This window comes from Lissotriton helveticus, chromosome 9, assembly GCF_964261635.1.
Source record: "Lissotriton helveticus chromosome 9, aLisHel1.1, whole genome shotgun sequence".
NCBI lineage: Eukaryota > Metazoa > Chordata > Amphibia > Caudata > Salamandridae > Lissotriton > Lissotriton helveticus.
The window spans coordinates 375,158,660-375,175,075 of NC_136070.1; the positions used below are offsets into that span (position 1 = coordinate 375,158,660).

The following is a 16,416-nucleotide window of genomic DNA, read 5'->3' on the forward strand; positions in this document are numbered from 1 at the left end:
ATCCACTTCCTCTCGCTCCTCGAAAGGGCGGCTTAAGAAATTGCAGGGTGCCCAAGGATTTAGCGGTTTCTGTATCCTTTTTGATTGTCTGCAGGGCTTCTTCCACTTGCGGACCAAACAGAAAGTCTCTGTCATAAGGCATATCCAACACCTTTGTTTGCACTTCTTACCGGAACGAAGTGGAGCGTAGCCAACCTTGCCTAAGCAGGACAGCAGCACTTAGCCAATTGCCTGAAGCCAGTTGAGGCCATATCAACAGCACAATCAATAATCTCAAGCCGAGATTCGTTCACCTTCCTGTAGGATCTTTTGCGCTTCAGACTTAGAGGGCTCTGGAAGTTGGTCTATGTATGGTGAGATATCTGACCACATTTGCCGGTCATATCTTCCCAGGATGGCCAATGAGTTAGCAGCTCGGACCGTGGTAGCTGCCATTGTTGAAACACGCTTGCCAATGGCATCCAGGCGCCTACCGTCTCTATGAGGTGGTGCCGCGATTGGAGATGAAAGGTTCCTAGATCTCTTTTGTGCAGCTTGAACAATTACTGAATCCAGTTTTGGTTGTCCTATAAGGCAAGCAGGGGACTTCTCCGGAGCCTTATATATTTTTTTTTATCAATCCTTGGCAGGACCGGAGGAATGGAAGCCGGGTTAGACATGACCTTAATTCCCTCCTTCCAAATGAAATCTATAATAGGTATAGACCTTGCTTGCTTCCTTGACTGGTCTTTAAAATCATATAGGAAGCATTCCTGTTCCGTCTGCTCCATATGAATGTGGAAGCATTTCGTGGCCCGCTTCATTAAAAGGTGGAATCCTCCTACGTCCACTTGAGGTGAATCTGAAGCAGCCGGTGACGACAGAGAAGGAGTTTGAACCTGGTAATCATCCCACTCCGACATCAATGACTCGTTATTGACTTCTCCTTCCTCTCTTTCTTCTTCGTCTGAAGAACGTTGTTCATCCGGCTGATTGGATGATGCAGGTAGAGGAGACCTTGGAGGTCTGAGGTTAGGCAAAGGCGTCTCAACCACAGGTGTAGGAGGTACAGAGCCTGCTGACTCTGATGGCGGAAAACGCCTAAAATAGTCATCTAGCATGCATTGAAGGTTGGTGAGCAATGCTATTGGCATCTGAGCTGAAGGGACATTTGTCACAGTTGATGTCATTTGCTCAGGCGAATGCTGATCTTCTTGGTCGTCTTCTTGATATTTTATATTCAATTCAGAAGGACTTGTCGCCGTTCCAAATGTTTCCTCAACAACAGAATCCTCATCACTATCCTCAGAATCCAGTAGCTTGTCTGGAACCTGTAGAGGCATTTTCTGCGGTGAAATATGTAGAGGAGATAAAGGTTCCAACGCTGAACCACGTCTCTGAAGTAAAGACGGTTTTGGCGTCGACAGAAAAGCCGTAGACGGCGACCACACTTGCAAAGTGGTACAAGAAGATAGCTGTGGCGTCGACGGGGGTTCTACCAAAGGACTCGTCGACTTGGGTTTGGCGGTAGACGACAATGAGGTCGTCGTCGACGGTACAGTTATCGTCGTCGACAATAATAGCTCCGTCGACGGTGGTGTCTTTGTTGACGATGTTGTCTTTCGCCGACGGTAGTGTCTTCGTCGACGGTGTGGTAATTGTCGATGATCCCGTCGACGGTGGCTTCTTCGTCGACGGGAGAACAAGCTTTGACGGTGTCGTCGACGGGATCTTCTTTAGTTTAGCCGTCGACGAGGTGCCGACGATGGCAGAAGATGAAGAAGACTCTGCCGTCGACGAGATAGGTCTAACAGTAACATAGACCATCGTCGGCGATGAAGACGCCGTCGACATAATCATCTCAGGCTTAGGAGAGGAAAAGGTTACCGTTGACGTAGACGTAGCGTCGATGGAGATCTTCGTCGACGAAGGAGTCGACGACGGCGTCGTCGACGACAGGGTCTGTTTCTGAGGTAAAGTCTTCTCAGAAGATGTTTGAGGTAACTTCTTTGTGGATATTCTCGGGGCGTAGATGAACCACTTTTCTCCTTAACAGGGAGAGTAGCCTTAGATGTGGAAGGCCTCTCAGACCCCATAACAGGTTGTTGCTTCCTCACAACCTTAGCCCCAGGAGAAGTTAAAACCTCATCAGCAGTTCTCTTCCGAGAGGCTGAAGTAGAACCAGAGGCAATACTGCCTACCTCAGAAGCAGGATAATCCGAATCCTTGAGCTTTTGTAGCCACAAAAGCAGGCAGCCCTCTCTGTCCCTGAGGGTCTTCTGAGGGAAGGTCCTACAGATCTTGCAGTCCTTCACTTGATGTTCAGGATATAGGCAGTAAATGCACTTCTTGTGGGGGTCTTCTTTAAAAAGCGGGAGCTTACCACAAGAGTCACAAGGCCTGAATAGAGATTTCTTGGTAGACATCTTCAAAACACTAGATTCCAGAAGGAAAATAGAGAAGTACTGAGCACGACGTGCGGTAGAAAATCTGAGAGCCTGAGCCTCTGGGGAGAACCTTCTGGTGGGTGCTGTCGCCTGATTGGCTGCAGTTTGGTCTATACAAAATGACTAGGATAGTCATGGGTGTGGAAGTTTTTTCTCCTGTAGCTTGGGCTACTTTACTTCCTGGTTAGGAATTACTGTTTTTTACTATGATATTATGGCATATTATTGCTATTTTATGTACCGTGGGACTCCCACTCCGACGACAGGAAATGATTCAGGCATGTGAATCTATGAAAAAAAAAATTTGTTAAATAATATAGAATCAGACACGCAGTAGCATGTTTGACTTCCCGGTCAGACTGGGAAGGGGCAGTACAAATACGCCGCCTCGATAACGAGCCCTCTCACTTCAAATTGAAACGAAGGAGGAAGCACGGAGGAGCAGGGAGGCCGATTTTAAGTCAAAAGGTATGTTGGACCCCGGTTTTGTGATAATTGAGGCCGGGTAGAGGGGATACTCTTGTAGATCTAGAGGAGGTTTAAACCCATAGCGGACTGCATACCAGGCACCCCGTGTAACTATATCATGCATTTAAATAGCATTTTTTGTAAACGACTGGGTATTTTCCAAGCAGCCCTTCGATTATATCCTGTATCAAAAATGCATTTTACGGGGAGGAGCCTAACCCGCGACCATGATGGCCGCCTGATCCCTCGGCTCCGCCGACCCTCTCGTTCTTCTCCCGAAACGCTGCTGATCCTGCATGTTATCCTGCCCGCTTGTTGGCGTCCCGGAACCGTGAAGCGATCCTGAGTCCAGCGGTGTGCTCCCCGGTGCGATCCAGCTGTCAGAGGCGGCGAGGCGTCCCGGTCTTTGTTTCAGTGCTGCATTGCCGAGGCCGGGTCTTTGTTCTCCGGAGGCTGCCGTCCCAAGTTGCAACAGTGGCTGACATTGTAGCAGGACGGGGTAGGCTGACGGTTTGCTATTGCCGCATTGTTTTCCTTGCTACAGCGAGCCGCCCTGTCCTGCACGCCTTCATTCTCGACTTGTGTCTCCGCCGTAGGAGATATATTCTACCCTCTTTTCGGCTTGTGGACGGCTCGGAGCGTCTTCTTGTTCTCCAGCACTGAGACGGCTGCCATTTTGACCTGGGCGCTCTGCATCTGAGACTCTCTACCCCCGGCGGCCATTTGGGGTACCATAGCGGTTTGCGCTGCATTGTCGCCGGGTGACAGACGAAGGGGTCCGTCCCGCTGCTATACCCCCTGGAGTGGCAGTGATTTGCGGATCGGCTACTGGTGGGCTGCTGATGTGATGGCCGACGGCGACCAGTCTCGAGGGATATGGTGTGACCCCGCGCCCAGGGTGCGCGAGATGGCAGCGCCCTCTTATCCTGCGGCATCCCTCAGGATTGCTGATATTATGTATGCCCTGGGTGATCTACATGTAGCTGTGCGTGACATGGCCCTGGATCTGGAATGCCGACTGGATATCTCTGTGCCTGCAGTGCCCTCGGATGATCATGCTGAGCTCCAGGTGCGGTACACCTCGCCACACCCTGTGTTTTTATGCGACTACCAGTCTGCTCAGATGTACTTGACGGTGCTGGAGAAGGGAGATGTGGTTGCTTCCGTACTACCCAGTATTGATGCGGAGAGGTATGGAGATCTTGGTCCTCGGCAGACGCAAGCGGTTTGTGTCTGGACGCCTCGCCACACAGCTGTTTCGGGGCTTCGTCGCGGGTCTCCCTGGCCCATCTTGGAGTTGCTCCTGCGGTTTTGGCCGGCTGCCCTTCAAACATTTCGATTGTACATTGCCCCTTCTTGGTTGGACGTTCGCCGTTTGGCTCTGAGGTGGACGGACTTTGGTGGATGGCATTGTGCTCTGCAGTGGAACTTTCTTTTGTCTTCTCCGTCCAAGATGGCTGCTTTGGAACTGTACTCCGTCGACATGCTGGATCGAAAGGGACAAGGTTGAGGATGTTTTTCCCTTTTTGCTGCATCCGGTTGTTTGCATTGTTGTGATTGTAATGGACAATGGTGGGATCTACATGTTGTTCGGGTGCTGGTTCGGGGTACGGGGAATGGTGGCCGAGGGTAAAAATGCTGATTGTTTTGGTCATTTTCCTGGCCCTCCTCCGGTCTTTTGTGATTTCTTTTCCTTCTTTCTCTTGCTCCTAAATTTCGGGTACTCTTGGGGCGACAGACACCTGCTAGGGGGGGGGGTAGGCCGTAGCCTCTGCATGCGTGTAGGGTGGGGGGTGTTCCTTCCTTGTTAGTTTCAGTTACTATGGGCCTTATTTTTCTTCTTCTCTTTTTTATTCTTTTCTTCTCTTCTTTCTTCGGGTCAAGGGGTGGATTGGTGCGTGGTGGGTCGTGGCTGGGGTATACCATAAGGTCCTGCTGCTCGTCCTTTCTCCTGTGCTATATTCCTCCAGCCTTTTGTTTAATAGATAATGATCGTGAATTTTTCTGAATACTGTCGCCCATCTCGGTCCTGGTGCGGATTGTTTGGACTTTGATCCTTCTTGGCTCCTATCACTTTGGATTTCGTTTTAAAAAACTTTTAAATTAAACCTTCAATTCTCCTACCTCTCGGCAGCGCACCTAATTACAGTGTAACTTGGATTAATCCTGTTTGCTTTGATATGCTGCTGAGTTGCCCGATTGCTCACTACTGTGCCTTAATCGATTTCGAGGCCGGCCTCTGGGTTGTAGGCCCGTATTTGTTTGCCGATATTCTCCAATAAAGGTTTTCAAAAAATAAAAATAAAAAAATGCATTTTACAAACTATTGGTGACTCTAAATACCTGTTGTAGGTCACGTACAACAAAGGGAATATAATAGACAATATTTTTTAAACTGAAGTATAATAACTCTAGACATATACCTCGGAGGGTTAGTCGACTAACAGACATAAATAATGCTCTGATGAAAAATTGAACGACAAGGGGAGGAGGAGACCAATGAGAGTGATATGCCTTAAGAGACCCATAGAGCACTATCTTCTCATACAGTATATCTATGTATAATCCTTGGAGACAGTGAAATAGTGCTTATAACCCTGAATTATAGCTGTATCTAATTTATACCCTCAGATATCGAACTTCCTGTCATTGTGAATGCTTGGGATGGTGGATGAAGCTCATCTATCTCAGCCATAACTAGAAGCCCTAAGTAAGATAACAGTGGTGAGTGTTTACCATAAAGATATGAAATGAAACAAACACAGTAGGGAGACCAAAGATAGATTAACACCTGTGTCTCACCATGCGTGACCTTTTTAATCACAGGTCATGATGATTTCCACACAAGAATAAACTAACGAAGCCATTTCTATTAACCACGGTGGCCCCTCCGTGCAGATACATAATATTGGTTCCTATCAACAAGGTAAATAAAGGTACTTTTATGTGCAATAATGAGAAGAACTCCAATATTATAAAGCAATTAAGTAGTTTGTTTCCGGTTTCTACATTCCCCATAGAAACGTGTAAAGACGTAGGACAACCATCTGAAAAGTGTCCACACCGAGTTGAAAAGCAATTGATAAGCTATATCAACGCAAATACACAGGTACATTCAGCTATATCTGTTAGTAGCAAACCAACATAAGGACGTAACCAGTAGTATAGATCTGGTTGAATACAGATAACTAAGGATGTAAAAAACTGGGGCGAGAAGAATAGAGGGTATCAATACTAAGTTTCTAGACATTGGCCTTGGAGATTAGGATGTGTAAAAGAAAAAAATAGATAAAGTACACAATGATGCTAAAATACTGTCATTTGTTTATAGATACGGAGTCAAATGTTCCAAACGTCCTGATGAAGGTGTCAAGATAAAATAGCACCGAAACGCCGCGTCACTTTTTTATACTTTGACTGTTTTTTATACTGTGTTACCAATCTTTGGTAGTATTTTTAATGTGATGTTTTAGATTGTAACCCATTTGGGAGGCCATAAATAAATTCTGTACATTATTTTTATAAATTTGAGAGTATTTCTATTTACTTCTGTGTACTTTAATGTTGTGCCTGAATCTAGGTTAAAAGGTCGTGTTGTCATAATCCTTATTATATCCCTTTTTTTAATTAAAAAGCTTAGATCCACTCTGGCTTAAACAACTTCACCCCCCTTTTTTTATTTTCATCCCAGCGATCCTAGTCTGCTACAATAACAACAGGGATTCCCTTTCTTTGAAACTGTACATACCCCATCCCTGATATAGACAACAGGGGTACCTCCCTTTCTTGGAGACAATCTATGAAAGACACCCTTAATACTGGAGAATCATTAATACATACAAGTATATAAAATACATGATAATAAAAAGATGCGCACTCCTATGATCCCTCCCTACCTAGATGTACCTAAGTGTACCTAGCACGTGTGTAGGTGTTAAGCCAAGAATCCCTCTAGAATAAAGTCAACCCCATTACCTGAATTGAGAGACTGTGGGAGCCCGTCTTGGTCTCGAGTTGGACACCCCGCGAGGGTTGTTAGACCACTGGAAGCTAGAGTGTCTGCATGCAGGAACCTCAGCGTCTCTGGTCAGTGTGTCGGCAGGAAGTCCTGGTCTCCTCTGTCTGTCTTAGTAAGATGTGATGTATATATACCCATAGGTCTCCCCAGGGTTTCTACCTCGCTGTATTACTGTGTCGGCCTAAGGATGACGTCGGGCAAGAACTTTATACATAGATATTATACAGGAGATGTTAGTCCTGCTGCGCTTCCAAGAATGAATAATGTATGAGATTTCGAAATTGGGAAAATCCGCGTTCTGAATGCAGTGTTGTATCTAGGTATAAGGTCAGTCCCTGTAAACCGTTATAAGTGTAATGTAGGGAATAATACAGGTGAAGGGTTACGAAGTTACCTGGGCCTATATTAGGATACCTATATTGAAAATAACAGTGGGTTGTAGGCATGGCACACAGGGATGTAGGGTGGCATATTAAGCGTTGCAGCCCTTAGTGGCCATCCCTGGCCTCAGTGATCTTGGTACCCATGGTACAGTTTACAAGGGACTGACATGTGGCCAGAGAGGTGCCAATTGGGGGTACAAGGTACAGTTTTGGGTAAGAACACAGGACTTGGGAACCTGATTTGCAGGGAACCAGGGCCCATCAAGTCAAAGTGCATCAGTAGTCTGCAAAAAGTGTGGGGTGAGGGGGTTACTGCAAAAGAAAACCAGCTTCCTACACCCATGCCTTAGGTCAGTCACACAAAGTGGTGGAGGTAGGGTACATAGTTTTGTAAAACGTCAGTATGATCAGAGCTTTAGACCCTGTCAGGAGACCGCACAGCCTACGGACTCCTATCATGCAAACCTCTGCTTTAATGTGAACCCATACTTAGCACTGACAGTCTGTGGGAGTGTCAAGTGGGTGTATGTGCAATGAGTTTGTGGGTGAAGAGAGACTGAGTACTAGGACCAGCGAGATCCATTTTTCGATGGCCCCTGGTTTAAATGGCACAAGCTGGAGGGTGGATACAGCTTTTCCAGAGAGTGGAAGTTTAATGACTGCATTTCTGTGGCTGGTAGCTTGAGACCCAGACACCGAAATGAGGGAGGATGGAGACAGGTCTACCCTTAGAAATTCAATGAGGACTATGTTGGCAAAGGGCACTGCTATTTGGTAGATTGTAGGGTTAGCAAGTGGGACTTCATTTTCTGGTATTCAAGGTAAGCTCTTTTATCTAACCCTGAATACTGCTTCAGGAAGGCTGATGACAAGCAGGTGCAAAGATTTCAGCCTTCATTGGGCCATTTCTTTATACACTTGTTTGCAGCCAGCATCAGTGCTACCTGCTGTGAAAGCCATCACCTTTTACAAAGGCTATGTCTGATTGGCAGCCAAAAATGAAATTTGAAATAAAACCAACCCAAACCTCTTTTGAAACCTTAGATCCAAACCACCTTAGTTCCAGTTCCAAGTTCCTCTTGACCAAGGAAGGAAGTGGCTACCAGAGTACTGAAAAGACTGCTTTGTGACCAGGGTCTGTGTCTGCATGATAGCCTGTGTCCCACAGGTGAGAAGTCATCACAAAGTCTGCACTTTCTGCTGGAGGAAGCAAAGGTCTAACAAGAGTCTAGAAACCTGTCAGACTGCTGAGAGAGAGAGAGACAGGAGTGTCTAGCTCTGGAGGAGGAGAGACTCTCCAGGAAGAGAAGCTCAGTGTGTTCTTGGTATGAGGAACAACCATAGGAAGCAGACTACCAAAAGAGAGTGAAGCCATGAGCAAGCTGTGCTATGAAGAAGTCTGCCAGTCTCTCCGATCTATTTCTATTGTGAACTACTCCAAGACTTTGATATGTTCCTGAGAGAATGGTGCTGCCAAAATGATGTTAGAATCTGAGATCTCTTTGCAAACGATGGGGAAATCCTAATTAGCCTGGAAGCCATGACCGCAGAAGACATCCATGCTACTACAGAAGAAGAGTACTCCCTTGTGAGCAGGTCATGCTGATTCAATCCTGCCAAGCTGTAACTGGGGTAACTGCCACAACTCCAGCAGTGTACAAGCAGAAGCAGGAATACTGAATGCACCTGCATGCTCTACCAGAACTGCGCCTATAACGAAGTAGGTAAAATACTTAGTGAAAAGGAACACTGAAAGAGCAAAGGAGGTCTGCCATAAGAACCTAAGAATCTGGTTGGCTGAACTTAAATTTGCAAAGGTTATTTGAATTGATTTTCACATCTAGATATTAGGTTACTTCTGAGCGACTACACCCTGTATGTAGATTGTATTTGTGCGGTGTGAACCTAGCCAAAAGACAGCGAAGTGCTGCACATGGTCAAAGGCAAGTATACAGGAGCAGAAGTGTACTGTTACTGCATTGTGGTTTACTGTTTTTTAAAGCAGTGAATCTTCAACTTTGTCCACAATGAGAGCAGCAGTGGGGAGGCCTGATAGATAGAGGAATGTTCTTCCAAATCATGAGTGCACAAATGGAAAAAAGCCTGCTGCCTTGTTTTTCTGTTTTACACTTCCTAGTCTTTAGTCTGAAGGTGTCTTGGCTCCGGTGTACTGCGAGCCACCAGAGACGGTGAATTTGTCTCTAAGACAACTATTGGTACAGCTAACAATGCACCTGTGCATAGTGAATGCCGAGACCGTGGCTGTGCTCCGAGGGCTGTAGACAATAGGAAACTCCCTCAGTGGGAAGAGACTAAAAAAACGGGTGTAGTGTTTAACTGAATATTGCAAATAAGATCACACTGTGAATCTGAGATCCTAATTGTGCTGTGCAGTATTTTGTTTTGTTGTGAGATTAAAGTACCTTCTTTTAAGTTCTATGTTAAGCATTAGACTGAATAATATGTTCTTGTGTCGGTTTTTGACTGCTTAGGTCTGAGCTCTTGACTTCCACACTAACTCCCTGAGAAGCCACTGACTGGTCGCCTTCACAATCCGGAGAGTAAAGTACAGAAAGGGTGCCCTGGTATAGTTTACAGAGCCACAGTGGGGTGGAGCCAAGGACACAAGTGGCAAACAAATTCATCTACAACCCCTGTTGCCCAGAAGTCCTGTGGCATCCCAAACAAGTCCAGACAACTTATAAATGAGAATGAAATTCTGAGAAAAGAACATTTATGAAAAGCTTATGAGCGGTGAAGCTAAGCCAAGTGGTCTCAACACCACTGCCAAAAATGGTAGCTTGCATAATTTTAGATGGAAGTCATCCCCATTTGGTAATCTCACTCAGCAACTATCCAAAAACATACTACTGTAGATGGCCATTGGTGCTTCCTTCATATACTATCTGTGAATACAAAGGTAAACTCCTAATTGTACATGAAATAGGATACGATCCCTTAAACAGTGAGTGTCTATATACCCCAGCTTATTGTGCAGAGAATTGTTTTTGACATTTTAGATAGTTTATGCTTAAGCTTTCATCATTTTCTTTCCACAAATCATACACAAACCACATAGGTGTCCTCTTTCCTACTTGCTGTGTATTGTAAAGTTAGCCAAGGATTGTGATTTATTCTGAAGGTGTCAGGGGAAACAGACAAATTATGGCACTTTTTTTTTCTTCAAAAAGCTACAAACAGTGCTGTACAAGAAGGTGTGTGGTTTAGTTTCTGAAATGACATTAACAAAACATTGCTATTCTACAATCACCATTTCCCACCTTTAGGAAATAGAAGGAAAAAACTTTTTTTTACACTAAATAATCAATTTTGGACGTGGTGTGCCTATTTGCAATAGTGCAGGAATTGGTGTGAAATACATGGGTGAATCCAGGAAGCTATACACTTCTGACAACTAGAGATTGTTTGGCTATATAAATGGATGAATTATGTAGATTGCTCAAAGTTTTAATAATAAAGTATTCATTGTATTAAAAATGGTGAATGGAACATCATATCTTGGTGTCAAGATTTTGATCTGAAACTTTATATATCAAAGACGAATCTAAAGTAGTATACCACTATGTACAGCAGAGCTTGCCAGTGGCCGATATTAATGGCTTTTGTAGATTGACCAAAAAGCTACACTACTCAGAATTAACAATGGAGTGATCGCTTACAATTATTTTCCACTGAGTGCAAACCAGGCAACACTTTACAATGAAGATTAAAATTAATATAAATTAGTTATTCAAGACAGTTGTGCCCATTTCTTTAGATGTAGCCAAGTATATGAGATTAGAATTAAGTGTAATTTTTCCATTTAGAATTTTGGAATGCTCATAATACCTGAAAATTGTGAGGGAGGTTTAGTGAAAAATGTTTTCTACAGACACTCGCAAAAGGAAACCAAATAGTTTGACAAAATCAGCTGATAAGTCAAATCTCTTACCATCATGCGTTTCCACCTTGTCCCAATTTAAAAGGGTACCTACATGTGAGGGCAGGTGTATAGCAAGCCCGAAACTTCAACCATATCAAGGGACAGTAAGAGGATGGACAAATAGGGACACTTGCAACGGAATACACCAACCCTTTCAGGCGTAAATTCAGCCAGCAAACAGGTAACCCTATCGCCCGAGATGTTTTTGAAAACTAGGGACCCAAAAGAATCTACAGTGATGTGCCATCCAGGAACTCAGACACTTTTGGTGTTCAGAATGTCCAAATGAAATAGCTACCTGAAAAAGGTTAGCCCAAATGGAAGAGTTGGTCAAGTACATACAGCTACAAATAACAATGAGGGTTTCATTAATGCTCCTATTTTGACAGTTAACAACCCCCCCATGGCAAATGAGATTTCTTTACAATGATATGTTATCCGTATGTTTATGGCATCATAATCCCCCACAGGGGTATCCAGGTGCTTGTGGTCGGTGCGTGAGGCCAACCGTGGATTACAATGACAAAGAAAGATGAATTGAGAGGATGTAGCCTTACGGCTAGAGCGGTCGACGTCGAAGCTGGGGAACCGGGTTAGAGTGTCAGCAACGACACAACATCATGTGATTCTGGGCAAATCACTTAATCTCCCCGTGCCTAAGAAAAATGAATATGTCCTCATGTAACGAAACTGGTGCTATGTAAAGTGCTCTGCTGCCCGATATCTTTCGTGTCTAGTTCGCGCTATATACAACGAAAAATAACCACAAAAAGAATCCACCTTTTACGGGTGTTGCAGACAAAAGAAAATAATCAAAGTGTTGTCATGAGCAATAAGCTCAGCCATTTAATTTTCAGTGCACTCACCAGTGGTATAATCTACTAGGATTTTCTTTTTGTGGAGAATATAAGAAACCATCAGTGTGCTGTAAATTTAACGATGCAACACAAAATATCTCACAAAAAACTATTGTTTTTAATGATTTTATTGGAGTTTTAAGACAAGAAAATGCTACTAACACTGTCATATATCTACATGTCAGTACAAAACTTTACTTACATGTTCTTCGTAATTGTGGGTGGTGTAACCTGGAGGGTGCACATGTCAATCCGGCCACTGTGTGATCTTCTCCTTTTCGATGATCCAAGAAATCTCCCCATGTAGGTTGAGCCTAAAAAACATATAAGCCGAGCTTGCCATAAGTGTATTTTCAAAGTAATTACAAAGGGAAGTTGTTGGAATGCCATTGCAAATTGTAACTGTGTACTTCAATGAGGTTTTAGTTGTAGGTGAATGATGATTAAATAAGTAAATACAGGCCACTGAGTCAGACCTCAGTGGTGGGAATGTGAACAGAATATCTTACAAGAAAAACTGTTTATACAACCTGGGACTGACAAGTTATATAAATGGGAAGAGAAGGTCAGTTCTTATGAAACAATAATGAATTCAGGAACAGGCAGCTATATCAAGTGACAGTAGTATATATATTATATGATACTTCCATAGAAACATGTTTGAAATGTTTAAATCACAAGCTCTAAAACTGAAAATAAAGTTTTGCAGTATAAAAACATTAGTCATAGCATGTTCCCACAATTAGTTAAAAAGGATTATAGATTAGTAGAAGAGTCATGCAGTTGAAAAGGAGGGGTAGTAAAAGACAATCACCCATAAACACCAAACCCAGGCTATGAGAGCAGAAGGACTAAATTGTGCTCATTTGGTTAACCAGGAACACTTCTCCATAGTTGAAAACATCAACTGTACCCCAAGAAAATTCACTGGGAAACATATATAGGACTGAGAGCACACTCTGAAAATCTAGGTTAGATACTGAATTGTTTCAGTGGAGGCGGAGCAGTGGAGAAAAATCTGTCACCCTGTTTTCTGAAAATACACGTTTTTACATTTGTTGACAATCAATCTAAGGGATACTCTATCTAATTACAGATTCCTCACCTTTTGAATTGCTTCAGGCACCAGACTGGATCTGCAACTTTTCAGAGCAAATGCTCCCGCAATCCAACAGGTGGCCCACTCGCTCAAAGGTGACATGCAGCCCCCAGGAAGTGACGTTGGAGGACTTTTAAATAAGTGCCGCCACTTTGCGCTGAAGTCAGTTTTCCTTAGAACTATTCCACACCCTCAGACACAGATCGATTGTCACACAGTGCAAGTGTGGCGGCATACAAAAAAACGTAAACTCTGTTCAAAAGAACAGAGGAGGATGGTCAACGGTAAGGAATCAGCAGTTATATGGTGTATCCACCAGAAAGAGCATTACTGAAGGTAATTAACTTGTTCTATTGATCAAAACCTTTGGTCGTAGTTTCTGCACCTTTTGAATAGGTACCCGAGCAGTTCCTACTAAAAGGTGGAGAGTGTGAGGAGTGACTTACACCAGTCAATTCAGGATGAAGTGGGCAAAATGGCTCTCGGCAGACTTGATTGTTAAGGCAGGAAAGGTTCGGGAAGGTGTGACACAAGTTCTGGTCTCAGTAAACAGCCACAAAGTAGAGAGCAGATGCCCAGAGCTGCATGAAAGGGCACAGTAAAAAAGGAACTGACATCAGCGCATAGGGGTGGCCCCTATACATTTCTCCATGTCATCACTTCCTGAGGAAGCACAAGGTCACTGTGCAGCAAATACTGCCACCAGTCAGAATGCGTGTGCTGTTGCTATGAAGAATTCAGAATCCAGTCCGGCACGTGGTGGAATTCAAAAAGTGAGGAATCTGTGGTTAGCAGTATTCATCAGATAGTGTATATCTTCTCAAGTGACAGCAATGTTTATATCGGAATTCCTGATAAAACATTGAGGTAAAATTGAATGCCTTTCCTTTCTGAATGATCTATCCTCAGTTACTCTGGATGTGGCGGACTGGACTTGATTCTTAAACTCACTACAACAAATGTAATCCCACTGCTAGTACTAGGGTTTTTCTATTACTGAATACTAGTTAGGCTTTAGTATTCTTGATCCTGCAGAGAAGCCTGCTGACATTTAATGCAACGAAATACTGAGAAACTCAGATCAAGACTGGAAAGGCAGACACTAGTGTCAATTTATGGTTTTGATGGACACTGTGAAAATGTGCAACAATCACAGAGACCAACCAGTAATGAGATTCAACTCAAAAGCCATCATGTGGAAATAGCACATTATATATGATCATCATGGAAACTAATCAGAATCAAGCACAAAAATTTAAGATATCAGAGAAAGTGATGTTCTGTAAGGAAATATGTAAAACAGGAATTGCATTCCCGAAGACCGACTTCTCCTGGATCCAATGCCAGAAAAAGCACTGTCCCTAACATACAGAAAGAAAGATCATCAACAACTCTCCGGACCCCCTGGGTGGGTTAAGGGCAGGCTGATGTTGAGTTGCTGGAGGAAGATGATTGGGTGGAAGCAGTACAAAGCCCAAGAGAGGTGGTAATTAGGCCACGATTACGACTTATACAGTTGCGGATCCTCCATAGGTCTTTATCCACGAGTACACTTATGCACAAACTTGGACGTATACAAATAGATGCTTGCGTCCGGGGCTGTGATAGTAAAGGTCCCTTTTTCCATATCCTCTGGGACTGCCGGCGCATACAACAGTACTGGGAGAGAGTATTTCGGGTTATGTTGGAGGTCCTGGGTCAGGACATTCCCATGAAGGCCAGATGGCATATATTGTTTGTAACAGGGGAATAGACTTGGCCAAAATATCAAAAACTATGGCTTATGGTGGCGGCTCTGGTAGCCAAGAGAAACATTGCCTGCCCATGGGGGGTTGCCCAGCCAACGAGGGTGGGTCAATGGAAGACTGATTTGGACTGGTATTGTGCAGCCAAAAAAGTAATATACGAAGGCAGAGGTTGCCCCAAGAAATCGGAGAAAGTGTGGCACCAATGGGTTACTTACAAGGGACTATGAGGCAGCCGGGAGGAGGGCGAGTGTGCCTTCGGATCGTGTAGGAGCATTCGATCAAGAGTTATTGGTGATGTAGGTCCTGCACTTCACAATACTGGCTGTTTGTAATCTGAGACTGTATATTATATTGTTTGTACCATACACTTCATTCAGTTGGTGACTGTACTGTATATTGCATTCCTGTATGTTTAATAAAAAGATTTGTGAAAAAAAAATTTAATTCCCACTTTCCCTGGTAGAAATTTGACCTGCATCAGACATGGACAAGTTCTAAATAATGAAAATATAATCTTACCTTTTACTATAGCTTTATGAAATAAAATACCTTCGGGAAGGCTTGGCTATTAGCATAGGTGTTGCTATCTTTTTCCCAATGTCCAATTGTATTCAGTTTTCTAACATTCATGCCCATCTATATGCACTCAACAGTATTTCTGTCTTTTCAGCATACCCGCATGCAAATTATGATTTTGTGTGGGCACCTATTTATTTACCCTCATTTAAAAACTTTGTCAATCAGTGTATGTTTTTTTGACGTTAACATACTCTCTGGACCCAAAACAGCACTGAGGAATTACTTTAGACTAGACTTGCCTCTGGTCCCCCATGTACTCAGTGTCAGCAGTTCAATGCACAATGATGTAAGGGCTTATCCGAACAAAAGTGCTAAACATTTGTCTATTCATTAGTTAGGCAATTTCAAAGATAAATTAGCAAACAGGCTGGAAAAAGAAGACAACAAGGAGACCACTAAACAAATATGAATAACATTTAAAACAAAGGTCCTACGGAATTATAAATACTCTACCAAGGTAGCACCCAAAGGCGATCCTGTTGGAGTGTTAGTGTAGGTACTAGTTAAAGAAAGGTCTAGATCCACAGTTGGAGGGTCTCCAAGTGGTGGGAGCGAGGAGAGACTATGAGACATGTCCATGTCTGCCATAGAGAAGAAAACCTCTTCATCTGTTGAAAGGGGGGAAAACAAAATTAAATTGACAATATAAAAATGTCTATAAAAATGGAACATATATTAGATACATATAGAAATTGTTTTGAACTGAATTTCGGATTTTGCTGAATTAAGAAGCCATGAAGGAATATATATGGTAAATATATTTTAAGCAAAATCTAAGATACTACAATGGTTCCTGGAAAAAAAGTGATCCCTATGGACTCTAAACATTTTGAAATGTGTTCATAAGGATGCTGTAAGGTTCATGTAATATGGTCAAGTGTTTGGATATTATTTT

The 16,416-nt window shown here is 43.5% G+C and overlaps 1 protein-coding gene across 1 annotated transcript in view; it reads right to left on the bottom strand.

Moving 5' to 3' along the window:
• Window positions 1-16,416, bottom strand: part of ATG2B (autophagy related 2B) — a 1,105,913-nt gene that overhangs the window by 936,989 nt on the left and 152,508 nt on the right. Inside the window, exons 9-10 of the mRNA XM_078660122.1 lie at window positions 15,975-16,129; window positions 12,298-12,409 (exon numbers count right to left, since the gene is read on the bottom strand). Coding sequence (XP_078516248.1) covers window positions 12,298-12,409; window positions 15,975-16,129 — 267 coding nt within the window. The remainder of the gene's footprint in view (window positions 1-12,297; window positions 12,410-15,974; window positions 16,130-16,416) is intronic.